We start from the raw sequence: 13,906 nt of genomic DNA on the forward strand, positions 1-13,906 counted from the left end.
ACGGACTACACCACTAATAAAGACCAATGCGCCAATCTCCAATTTCTTAACTTGCACAACAGAGTGAAGATCTCGAAAGTGTAGGGGACTCATCCAGCCTATAGGTGACATTCAATTATGAAATATCATTTGCTAGCCTAGCCTTGAAGCGAAGTGAGTTATAATTTTCACCTGTTTCTCTTGATGCCTGAGAACGAATATCGCATTTGAAGCATCTTAGACCATCTCAAATCTAAAAATGGATACATCAAAAGAATAGGCTGAAATCCTCAAAGAAATAAGTCGCTCATAAGGAATACGACAAGAAAAAGCTCAATTTAAATAGGCGTTTGAAGATTCTGATGATATGAAACGATATTCAGCGAATTATTGTTAAGTATTACCTTTCCTGAAGTGAAATGTGAAGCCAAAATGAGGTTCCTTATTTTCTGAAACAAATTAACAAGAGACTTGAGTCTAGAGAAGTAACACTGTGTCTAAATAAATAACTTGCAGGGCCAGGAGCCAACCTGTAATACATGCGTACTGTACGTGGTTGTTTATTCTGGATGCATTCTTTCATCTGCAAAGAGAGAAATCAAAAGTTGGAATTAGATCACATGGAACCATACTTGAGCAAATAAGAGCTAATTATAAGAGAAAATTACACAAAGTTGGTGAGCTTGAATCTGTGTTTATCATGCTTAAAGATCTACAGTTATAGCCCAAAACTTCATATTTGGATAAGGCTATCAAGAATGGGATGAAAAGAAACATTCCAGTTAACAACTATCAGTTAAACAAGGATGAATACCTCCCATTTTAACAAACAAAAAATTCGTTATAATTAACATCATCTTAAATACCCGTTAATTTAAGAAAGGTATCACTTGCAAGAATGGGATGAAAAGAAACATTCCAGTTAACAACTATCAGTTAAACAAGGATGAATACCTCCCATTTTAACAAACAAAAAATTCGTTATAATTAACATCATCTTAAATACCCGTTAATTTAAGAAAGGTATCACTTGCAAAGACAATTGGCATGTCAGGTAAGTTGGCATCGGTTCTACAAGTTATAGAAAGACAATGCTAAAAGTGTCAAAAACTATCTAGAACCGAAAATTGTATCAATTGTAAAAATGAAAAAGTGATGAATTACAAAAGAAAACCTCACAATATAAAGCTTTGTTTGATTCTACAAAGAGATATATTTAAGACAGGTTTGTGGAAAACGTCAATCATTTTCAGAATAAGCAACAAGAATAGGATGAATATACATAAGTATTGGAAAGAAGTTCAGTATTGTGTTATCTCACAACACTCTCGTGATACTCCTCCGTTTCGTCCATCCTATTCGAATCTTATATGTTACATCTTCATCGATCATCCTATCTCCTGAAATTAAATCTGCATATCTGAATTCCTTTCATTTAGGCACCACAACCCCAATTAATCCTATTGAAATTCATTCTTCTTACGAGGGTTAAATTAACTATTCGTGAATATATTATGTTTTCATTATTTTGACAACGCAAAATAAGCTTCAACGAAATGGAGCAAAGATAGCCAAGTCTAGATAAGCCTAAATTATAGTTTTCCAATGAAAAGCAAATATCCCCACAATGACGTGAGCTTATCGAGCCTCTTCTTATAGAGTGGGTAGCTATTCTGCTTATGCAGAACGAATTGTACAGTTGGCATAATATGAGTAGTTGAGTACTATAACCACGCTGCCTGTATGAAAAAACACAGTTTGCAAAAACCATTTCACATAATCACTCATGGTGAAGAGAGGGAAAATAAGAAAAGCTTACATATATCTACAAGAAGATATATTTCAATCAAAATGTACCTGTAAATTCCAAGCTTGAACCCAACGTAACAGGCAGCTCTCGTTCCATGCTTATGGAGTAGACTTCCCTTCTATAACACCTAAGCACAGACTCTCTACAGCCAGCTCTCGTTCCATGCTTATGGAGTAGACTTCCCTTCTATAACACCTAAGCACAGACTCTCTACAGCCAGCTCCATCTTGACATAAATTTAGTCCAACTCTGGATGGCTAAAACAAATACACAATGCTCACTCTCTTCAAACCACAAACTGTGCAGTCAAATCAATCAATATGTGAAGTAATTCTATCTCATATTTTCTTTCTATATACTTGCATGGACAAAATAGATTATAAGGACTTGTGTTCTTGATCAGTTGCTTATAGAAAGGACATACCTTTTTGATGTGGTTGAACTATGCAATAGATATAGAGTTCAGCTAAATTGAAATAACACCATGAATAAATTAATCACCTCAATGGGGACCGTACGGAAGCCAGCAACCTTTCTAAGGTAATTCATGCCATTCCACTTATTCTTAGCAGGCCATTGATCCATGGAATCTCTGATGACCACCGGGGATCCTGATAAATAATGGTCTTTCAGGAATGCCTCCAACGATAAGCCTGACCTTTTCCCTACTAACTTACAAGACAGTGACTTCCTAGGTAACAACTGTTGCACCTGCAAAGTCAAAAGAAAAGATAAATAACCGCACATATCATCTCACTACATTGTTAGCACTCAAGTAAATGCTAGACCACCTCAACTATTTGAAAGCTTAGAGGATCTCACTTATAAGCTCATCTAGAAGACATGTATTCATTGATATAATTCATAAGCTGCATTCAAATTTTTCAATAGACAAGACAACTGGGAAAAATAAACCAAAATGCTATAAATGAAGATTTAAAGAGGTGTTAAAACCGAATAGACAAAAATGGTGTATAACTGAGGATTTGGATCACATTCCTTCATCAGGGCATTCCATGAATAACCTAAACCCATTAATTACAAAATGCAAATAGGATTGCGAAAATGGAGGCTTTATATTACATTATGTATCTCTCCATATGGGTACAAGTGAATTCCATGGACCCGAATGTAACTATTCCCATGCATCTCGCAGAACGCCAGCGTCGAATTCGGTGATTTCACTCGCGACTTCTCCGGTGATTCGGTGACAGATGTTGCTGATGTGGACATGGTGGAAACTCAAAAAATTGAATAGTTGAGGTTGAGGTACAAAGCTCAGAAAAATCGAGATAGTTCAGGTAAGAAACTCTGCAGGTAGTTGAGGTACGAAACTCGGAATGTCAGCTACGGTGCAATCGACGCCATTATAAATAAATAATGTCCCAATAGCATGTTCAGTGCCGCCCAGAATTAGCAATAATCATCAATAAATTTTTCATAGTAGAAAATTTTATGAGAAGAATGTTAAGAGATGTGGAGAAGAAAGGTGGAAGAGCTAAATTGAAGTTGAAGCACACACGTAAGTAAATGATGAAGCTTTAAGAAGATGAAACTACCCTCAAATTTCAAATAAATTAGGAAAATAAATCTACTGCTCATTCAAAAATTCTCCTCTCAACCTTCTTCTTATAAAATAATCTTGACTCTATCAACAAACATTTTCCAAAATCAGGCCACTACCTCTCCCATATACTAAGAGTAGTTAGTTCATACATGTTAAAGCTAGATAGATGGTCAATTTCACGATTCAGTTTTTATTTTTTTGCCTCGTCTGATCTGAGCTCATATGATGCTCCTCCGAGGCCTTCATTTATCAGCAAAGCCATGAATTTCACTAAGGAGCTTCAAAATACGAAGAAGTAAACACATGAAGAAGCTATGGGAGGTTCAACATTATTATAAACATATACATAAAACATATTTTTAACTATTTATAAACAGAACAAATTTTCGTCGGAAAAGGTTCATGTTTATGCAATGAACAAGACAAAACCAAGAATTGACGAGGGAACTAACCAGTATGATCCTGCATTTCCTTCAACAACTTTATTTCATCAAGTAGAGTATGTCCTCCACTGACCAAACTTCCTACTTTGCAGTTTTCCTCAGCAGAACCCATAAACACCTCTATGATTTTCCTCACTTCAACCCCAAAAACAAAATCAAAGAACCCATCTTTCAAAAAATCCACACAACCCACCAATCAGCAAGTCAACAATTCATAAATAAAATATGAGACAACTTCATATCAACAGAGCAATTTATGGAACAAACGCAGTTTCTTAAAAATAGAACATATTTTTTAAAAAAAAAAAGATAGAAGATTTAGGAGGGCAACAAAAACCTTTCACATCCGCCATGGATTTTAGCCATAAAATTGAGAGAGTTGATTTTGAATAAAGCTGACAGAAATTTGTTGCAAAATTTGTACGAAAACATATCTGGACTTATCACGAATTATGAATCAATTTATTATTATTGGAACAAAAGGGATGGAATAATTGATGATTCTAGAGTTGTGCATAGAGATGAGATAAAAATCTAGTATTGGCGGTGGGAGGATGAAAGAAGAATGCGGATGCTTCTAAACAGTGTATTTGGTAGTTATAAAGTTACCTTTATTCCTTGGTTGTTCAATTAATGTGTTTCTATGAGTTGCATGGTGCGTGTCAGTTCGTGTCAGCACGGTTCAACATTATAAATATTTTTTAGCATTAAAATTTAATATTGATGAGATGTAGGCATAAATAAACATTGATTTAATTAAATATTATTAATTTTGATATATAAATGACTTATAATAATTAGTTAGAGATAATATAGTAAAAAATATTATTAATTCTAATATATAAATTATTTATAATAATTAATTAGAGGTAATATAGTAAATCACGGATTAATTAGGGATAATATAGGCAAACATGTCATCTATTTTTTAAATTAAATATTATTAATTTTTTAATATATAAATGGCTTATAATAATTAATTAGGGACGATATAATAAAACGTCATAAATATCTATTTTTAAAACTAAATATTATTAATTCTAATATATAAATGACTTACAATAATTAATTAGGGATATAGTAAAAAAATATTATTAATTTTAATATAGAAACAACTTATAATAATTAATTAGGGGTAATATAGTAAATCACGAAACAATTAGGGGTAATATAGACAGACATGCCATCTATTTTTTAATTAAATATTATTAAACTTTTAATATATAAATGACTTATAATAATTAATTAGGGATGATATAGTAAAATCACGGTTAAAGTAGTTGAAACAAATGTCATAAATATCTATTTTTTTAATTAAATATTATTAATTCTAATATATAAATGACTTATAATAATTAATTAGAGTTAATATAATAAAAAAAATACTATTAATTCTAATATATCAATGACTTATAATAATTAATTAGGGGTAATATATAAATCATGGAGCAAATAAGGGTAATATAGTAAATGACGAAGCAGTGGTCGAAACCAAATTACTTATAATAATTAATTAGAGGTAATATAGTAAATTACGGAGCAATTAGGGGTAATATAGGCAGACATGTCATCTATTTTTAATTAAATATTATTAATTTTTTAATACATAAATGACTTGTAATAATTAATTAGGGATGATATAGTAAAATCACGATTAAAGCAGCTGAAAAAACGTCATAAATTTCTAGTTCTTAATTAAATATATTAATTATAATATATAAATGACTTATAATAATTAATTAGGGGTAATATAATTAAAAAAATTATTAATTCTAATATATAAATGACTTATAATAATTAATTAGGGGTAATATAGTAAATCACGGAGCAATTAGGGATAATATAGTAAATGACGAAGCACTGGTTGAAACCAGTGCAGCCAGACATGTCATCTATTTTTTTAATTAAATATTATTAATTTTTTAATACATAAATGACTTATAATGATTAATTAGGAATGATACAGTAAAATCACGGTTTTAACTTCAAAACTAATTAATTATCTTGCACAAACAAGAATTATTTTTTTAATATTAGTGACAGAGCACTGAAACAAAACCTGTAGCATTGAAAACTCGAATGCTTACCCAATCTAATCTTTTAGCTACTGACATTTTAAAACGACAAATCATTTCCAACACAGTACAAGACCTTTCTAATAGACTTCAAGATACTCAACAACAAACATGCGCCAGAGGACACACACTGTTGCTTAACTGTAAGGGTGGAAATCAATCTCCACAACATATCTAGCAAATATAACAGAGCACTGAAACTCATATAAAATAACTAAAAAAGCACGGATCAGAATATACAAGCATAAATACAACAATTGTGACTATTTCTTTCAATGCTCTTCTTGTATTTCTTTTTTATTTTAATAATTATAGTCTCTAGTGCACCTAAACTAATTCCACAGGATACTTGCCACCTCCCAAAAATCTAATGGTTACCCAAAACTAAAACTTAAAAAACAATCCTTCCGCTGCTAACATTTCACACACAACAAAATAACTTTCTAGTAGACTTCTACATACTCAACTAAAATACACACACAGAGACACTTGCTTTAACTGTAAGATTAGAACTCAATTTCCTCTCCATGTCTTCGCTTTTCCCCATTCCATCAAAATATCTCAGATTCATGGATCAGAATACAGCCGCATAAAAGCAACAATAATGCCTAGATCCTTCAGTTTTCTTCCAATATATTTTTTAGCATTCAAAACACTAATGCTTGGCCAATATTAAAACTAAAGTAACCTTTAAGCCGCTAACATTTCTATATGATTAACAGACCAAACAGGGTTAGATCTCTTAACTCTGCATATGAATAACACAAGATATTGATAATTTTCCCAATAGATCAGTGAGACAAAAGTTGTTTATCCATTTTGCCACAGACTATCAGCAGTTACCATAGAGGTAATTACTTAACAGGCGACAGAGGCAACACTATTCCTAGTTACAAGCTACAACTAATAAGCATCGCTTGTTTCTCTAAACTAGTGTTTGGATGGGCATAATATTTTCTAGTAACATGGAATCCCAAATAATTGTTTTCTTTATTAGTTCTCCACCCGTTCTTATAATCAGAAAGTTACTAAATCCTCGTAGAAGACAAATAAAACGACAACAAAACAATTGTAAAAGAAATGTTACCTTCAATAGATCATCCTATTCATATCCTGATAAAACCTGAACCTTTTTTTTGGTTCTCTCCTACAGAAGAGGTTTGACGACCTAATGAATTCATATGTTACAACAAATTAGAAAATTATTATACCAGATGTGTAATTTGTACTGATTTGTAAAAGTAATTGATAAAAGAGTAACAAAGGAAGGAGAATTGCATAAATAAGAGATGAACCTTCCAACAAGCTGAAAAGATTTAGGTAGCATTCATAATGTAGTATGTAACTACATTCTTTGGGTAATTTAGATCATCGATGGAGGAAATTATAGTCAATAGTTGAATGATAGCAATAAAATTGAATTAGTATATGACTCTCTAAAGATTCACAAGAACAGTTCCAAGGTAGTTCTCAAATAAAGATATGCATTGTCTATACGGTTAAACATAGACAGAAGTCTTCCAATTACAAATTTTTCTGCAAAACAAAATATCTTTGGTCTGTGCATTGGACGAAGAGTGGAAAGAAAAAAATTACTCCATAAAAGTGAGGGCTTCTACATTAACAATCAGCAAACTATCGAAATCTTCCCTAATTTAATGGATCAAATAATACTATGTTAAGTCTCATATTGGTTGACGAAATGGGTTGTGGTCTCCTTAAAGGTATGAGGGTAATCCTCCCTCACAATCTAACTTTTGGGAATGAATTAGGCCAAATGACCATTTCTTGACATGGTATCAAAGACAGACTCGACGATCCGTGTTGTTGTGTCTCTCAATGTTAGGCTCTCAACTATGTTACCCATGCTTTAGTTTTCCTGTCCTAAGCGTGTGGAAGAGTGTTAGTCCCATACAGATTGAGGGAATGGGTTATGGTCTCCTTATATGATCCTGGGTAATCCTCCCCTCATGAGATAGCTTATGGGATTGAATTGACCCAAAGTCCATTACTTCATACTCCGAAAGATTCCAACTAAATGAGATAAGAACTCTGGATAGAATATACCTTTATTTGGTTTAGAGCTAAAAGTTTCAAGTCGGTCATATCTAAAACCTTCAGAGATTTGTTGATATGTTTCCCATACTTCTTAGTTGCAGCAGACTGTGATAGATGAACCAACTTAGTAAAATATAAGGGATTAAAGTGCACACAAACATACACAAAAGGAAGTGATATATGAGTCCTTACCATAACCACGCGATCGCAATATTCATTAATCTGAATGTGTGATTGCACATAATAACGGAGTAGAGAAATTTTTTTCTATACACCCTCGACTCAAGAAGAAAAAATCAAATGACAATGATAAACATTATGTAATATGTGAGGCTGCAAAATGGTTGTGGGAAAGAATCATATACTGATTGAATGGCAAAATTATCAAAGTTTACAAATTGAGATCAGTACATGAACGGGAGTATTCTCAATGCAAAAGGCAAATCTTGTAGATCTCAAGTATTTAAAATGGTATATGTTGAGGTGGTAAAGGTACTTACAGTTCTCTATGTTCTGACATTTCACATTGGCATGTGAATCGTCACAATCATCGTATGCATTTAACTCGGAATCAACTAACTTTTCCTCTTAATAATCAATCAGTTTTTTGAAACAACCTTTATACTTCTCCGGAGGTAGTGGTATGGACTGCGAACACCTAGCCCTCCCCAGACCCCACTATGCGGGAATACACTTCAGGTTGTGGTATTTTTGGAGCCATTAGGTCAATACTTGAGTTGTACCCTACGAAATCGTCCGACAATGATTAAGCTTTCGAAAGATGATCTACGGCAGAGTTTGGAGCTGGGTTCTCCCTTTTCATCTCCAACAAAAAAATGTTCACGCTGAAACAAAAAAAAAACAATAGAGATGAGGAAAGACCCAAAAAAAGGTCTAAGATAATCTATTGTGTTTTCATGTTTATAACCGAGTTGATGAATTTTGAGACAAATAAGAACATGCAACAGAGAAGAGGAAGAGAGATAAATATTGAGATGAAAACTTGACCTAAAATTGTTGCATTGAAGCATTCTTGAATATCTTCTGGAGAAAAGGAATATATCTGAAGAGTGCAGATAAAGAGAGTCAGTGAAACATGAAAGTGAAGATGTAACGAAAACATAAACTTTCGGAGGCGTCCTGAAGACAACGCTGAAGAGTTTATTCTCATTATCATTGGACACTGACATTACTTCAGCACCAGTTTTCTTATGTTTATACAAAACAACTTTAGATTTTCACTCATTAATAAACTGCTCATACACTTTCTCGAACCCGTATTTCTCAACCACTTCATCATCAGCAACAACAAACTCTTAACAAATAAAATAAAAAAGCAATAAAATCAAAATTAGTCGCAATCAAATAGATAAGAAATAAGTAGTTAAATTAGTAGTACATAGTACATACCTTGAATGATTGAGGTGCGGAAGTAGTGATAGCTCAAACAGAGTGAGGGTAAAATTATCTTTTTAAGTGAATTGAACGCGATATGCTGCGAATATTGATCCGAAGAAGTGAACACCGACGGTGAAGGTTTTGAATTAAACGGTGTCATTTAGCTAAGTAAGAAGCGAGGCGATGTGAAGAGCGTGAGAAGATTCTAGACAACGAGAGGGTAGAAGTAGAAGAAACAGAGCAAAGAAGCACCGCCTTCTCCATTTATGGATGGCTTGGGGAGAAAGGTAAAAGGGTAAAGATGGAGAAAAATCACCATATTCGCTGAGCTGAACTTCGAGAGTGAAGGGAGGCTGCGAAAAATAGAGATGAAGTTAAAAATTCCCAATTTGATACTGCATGTCAAATTAAATGGAAATAAAGCAGTAAACACAAACAATATCTTCATATCCATTTAAATCCCACCAAGTACTGTGCAGAGAGGATAGAGTGTACGCAGACCTTACCCCTGCCTCTACGTTATTTTCAAATGACAAATAAAGCATTAAATTTAAGAATCAACAAATGAAAGAAACAACACAGCACATCATCGGATCTACTGATAGTAGAGCAACAATCTGATGAATTATTCATTTGTTGATGAAATATACGAATAAGACCAACTTTTTTATAGGAAGTAAGAAAAATGATTTTGAGACAACATGAACCTTATTCCACGAGTCATCTGCAAAAATAGAAACTTCGTATGATGTCTTTGAGGAAAACTTTGAAACACAGGACAAAATCAAAGCTTGATCACCATAAAAATGCAAAAAGAGGCCAATAAGAGATGGTAGTGCAGAGGATTTGATGAGGTTCACAATGCAATTACCTTAAACAGAGAATCATGAGCAATCTCAGACTCTTCATGAAGTGAATTTGGATTTGTGTCACCTTCACTCACCATCCCGTAGTAATTGTCTGATGTCACTTTCTTTTTGGGTTTAGGTACTGCTTCTTTTGAGCTCCAAAAAAGCTCCTACCCGTTAAAATATTTGCCTTGCATAAGAGCCTATGTACCATTGCATCTTGTAGGACTCGTTGTAAAAAATCAAGAGTGAATAGGTAAGAAGATATGAACCAACCTGCCATATATGAATTTGATCGAGGAATCCAGTAAGATTTCTTCTATTTGACCATACAGAGATTTAATCTAATGCACAATACACTTTCCAAGCATTATACAATAAATTACTGTATAGGGATCATCATAGTTGTTGTACTATTATTTCTTTATTCTTTGGACTATTTTAGTTTAGAGTCTATCAGAATCAGTTTCTCTTTATGTGAAGTAAGGGTAAGGTTTGCGTACATGTACCTTCTCTAGGCCCCAGTCTATGGGATTGTACTGGGCATATGTTGTTGTTTAACACAATCTAATGCACTCCAACATACCCTTTTCAACGCCAGTAGAGGTTGGCTCATCCAAAAAATGACTGTAAATCACGTCTGTAACAAAATCGAAGTATGATCAAATAGTCAGCAAAGGTAATCGAATATCAGCCTGACAACCAAATTCAAAACATAATTTTCATTAATAGTGGGAAAAAGTACTATAAAGCGTGAAAAAGCTACAGAACACCATATGGAACAACTATGTAAAAAGTATCACATATAGATATGTAGTGCAAAATGATAAGCGTCATGAATATAAACAAAATATCACTTGCAAATCATAAAGTATCACTTAAGTTTAACTAAGGAAGTGTTCCAATGTTGGGCTCGTGCTTGAGTATATTGTCTTGTATATAGTTGGAAAATGCACTCACTTAACAATCAAAAATCAGTCAGACAACAACAAGTCATGGTATTTATGTAGATAGCAGTTGAAACAAGAAAGTAAAATGCCGCATCCAGTATCCCAGTCTGTTAAAAGGTTAAAATGCCGCATCCAGTATCCCAGTCTGTTAAAAGGTTATAGCTTCAATACAGAATGTAGTGGAATAAGATCTACACCTAAGCAACAACTGATAGAAGGAAAAATCAAGAACCAAGGCTAGGAAATAAATAAATCACTTGAAATTGGTTTTTGTCAATGAGTTAGTGACATTATGCAAGCAGCTAGGAACATCACGCAAGCAGCTAGGACCTATGTATGTATCTCCTGATTCACTCTTGATTTTTCCACTCTTGACTAAAAGTACTTTAGAACCTAACTTTCTAAGAAACCAAACCTTTTGCTCTTTCAACTTATACACTAGCACCTAGTGAAATATATATATATATATACAGACACACAAACACACTTAGAAAGTAAATATTTTCTCTTGTTAGCTAACCCTTATTGAGCCAACTAAAATTCACTTATATAATCTTGCCAAACCTGTAGTTTTATTAGACAGATAACCTTAAGTAATGGATAGTCATACAACTATAGGCTATGAGAGTAGAATCTCAAGGACTTTGGATGTTCCAGTATGAGATAAATGCAGTTAACTGTCAAACAAGAATAGATAAGCATGGAAGACAAATGCAAATAAAAACTCCAAATACCAGAAAATATATCTATTTTTTACTTTTACTATAAATAGAAGGGAAGGAACTTGTGTCAGGGTGTGAACTAAACAACAGATATGTTCACCTAAAATACCTAACACAACCACTGGCCTATCAAATATCAAGGGATTATAAAAATAACATCGTGTTTTATTAGTCATTCAAATTGTCCTGATCAAAATTAGTCATTCAAACTATTGACGAGGCATACATATCAATTTATTGCTCTACTTTTCTTTAGGGATGTTTTCCTTCGGAACATTAGAGCAAGTTGAACAAAATAGGGAGCACGTTAAAGTAACATAGTTATAGAACATTTGGACAAGCCTGAATTATTAAAGATGATAGTAAGCAAGACGGAGGAAGATACAAATAGGTTAAGATATATTACTAATATAAAATGATATTCACATTCTAAGAAACAGAACAGGAAACCGCATATAAACTTCATCTAATTTGTCAAAAAGTTGTTTACCAACTTCACTCAAAGTAGCAAGTTGATCACAGACACATTTATAAAGTGAATCTGCAAGTACATAGTATGCATACCATATCTTTGTAAGATGACAAAAGCTTACTCCTATTAGTAACCTGAAAAATGAAGATAACTGTGAGAAATTAATCGAGTACAGTTCGATTTTGTAAGTAAGAAAATTATTATTCAAAGAGGTTGCTTCGATGAAGAATTTCCACAAACACCTCGAGCGCAAAACTTGACCCAAACAATAAACTTCCAAATCACAGAGAGAACTACCAGTATCAATTTCCAAATATGACTCAAACAAAACTCCTAGACTTAGTTTTTCCTAAATCGCACATAAAAAAGTAGCACAATTGACAGATAAGAGCAACAAAGACGGTAGTAGAAAGTGAGAACTAACCAATTGACAGAAAGATGAGCTCTAACCGAAGCGCAGAAGATTTAACTTATGTTTTAGAGAGAAGGAATAGGTTGCAAATTTCAGTTGAAGATGGAAAACTTTGGAAGTATAAAAAGCTTCAATGGGAACACAGAAGGTAGTAGAAAGTGAGAACTAACCAAGTGACAGAAAGATGAGCTCTAACCGAAGCGCAGAAGATTTAACTTTTATTTCAGAGAGAAGGAATAGGTTGTAAATTTCAGTTGAAGATGGAGAACTTTAGAAGTATAAAAAGCTTCAATGGAAATACTTGTGCTCCAGTTAAGGATGTAGCTGCAAATAGATATGCTTAACCCGAAAAGGACGGCTGAAAGCTGGTAAAAACTGCTCAAAACTGTCGTAGAGAGAAAGAAAAGGGAAGTGGGGGTGTAGCTTGGGGAAAATCTAATTCTACAGAAGTGATTGTACTGTGTGTGGGAGTAGGAAAAGATCTCAAATTGTGGATGGAATACAGCCATGGAGAAAGATATTATTTAAAGTAAAAAGACTAAACTACCCTTGGTCTTCCACGTTCCCTCTTCTATATAGTAGAAAAATAACTAGTTTCATGAGGCCCGGACTTAAATTCAAAGTATAAGAATAATAATTTATATTATTTTTTTAATTTTATAATTAGTATATCTAATGATCTGTTAAATAAGTCTTGTTGATATGTTTTATATAATTACAGATTTTTTAATCATATAATTGGGTAATTTTAAAGAAAACATTATTTATGAGGAAGAAGAAATTATTAGAGAATTAGAATATATCAAAAAGTTGCAAGTAATTCGATATTTTATATAATGACATAATTTAAAATATTTAATAATTACGCTTTGATGAAGATCATAAATAGAAAAAAATTATTGATATTTTTATAAAATTTGCATGCATTTTTTTTTAATTATAGCTAAAAGTAAATTTATTTTGATATTTATTGAGTTTTAATTTCCCTCATAATTTTAGTGGCAATAGTTTTTGCTAATTACATTTTTTTCATCTTATAGAATCATCCGAAAAAAAAGTCAATACTTTCAAGTTTATATTATAATAATTATAACCTCAACTAAGAACCTTCATATAAATTAGCTTAATAAGAATATACAAGGATATTAAATGATAATTAAACTACATTAATA

General features: G+C 32.7%; 1 protein-coding gene across 26 annotated transcripts in view; it reads right to left on the bottom strand.

Moving 5' to 3' along the window:
- LOC107856965 overlaps positions 1-13,211 on the bottom strand; it is a 19,859-nt gene extending 6,648 nt beyond the window's left edge. For 3 of the 26 annotated variants that reach the window (XR_007044051.1, XR_007044041.1, XR_007044048.1), the window contains exons 1-14: positions 12,905-13,206; positions 12,415-12,456; positions 10,688-10,818; positions 10,202-10,454; positions 9,343-9,683; positions 8,941-8,995; positions 7,942-8,777; positions 6,962-7,042; positions 3,809-3,934; positions 2,291-2,500; positions 1,837-2,046; positions 510-562; positions 384-428; positions 172-232 (exon numbers count right to left, since the gene is read on the bottom strand). Coding sequence is in view for 1 of the 26 variants with exons in the window: in XM_047395703.1 (XP_047251659.1) it covers positions 1,888-2,046; positions 2,291-2,500; positions 2,873-3,009; positions 3,809-3,911 (609 nt within the window). In the remaining 25 variants the exon portion in view is untranslated. The other 23 variants (XR_007044040.1, XR_007044035.1, XR_007044043.1 and 20 more) reach the window with 20 other exon arrangements.
- Between the last annotated feature and the right edge of the window lie 695 nt (positions 13,212-13,906).

This window comes from Capsicum annuum, chromosome 8, assembly GCF_002878395.1.
Source record: "Capsicum annuum cultivar UCD-10X-F1 chromosome 8, UCD10Xv1.1, whole genome shotgun sequence".
Taxonomy (NCBI): Eukaryota; Viridiplantae; Streptophyta; class Magnoliopsida; order Solanales; family Solanaceae; genus Capsicum; species Capsicum annuum.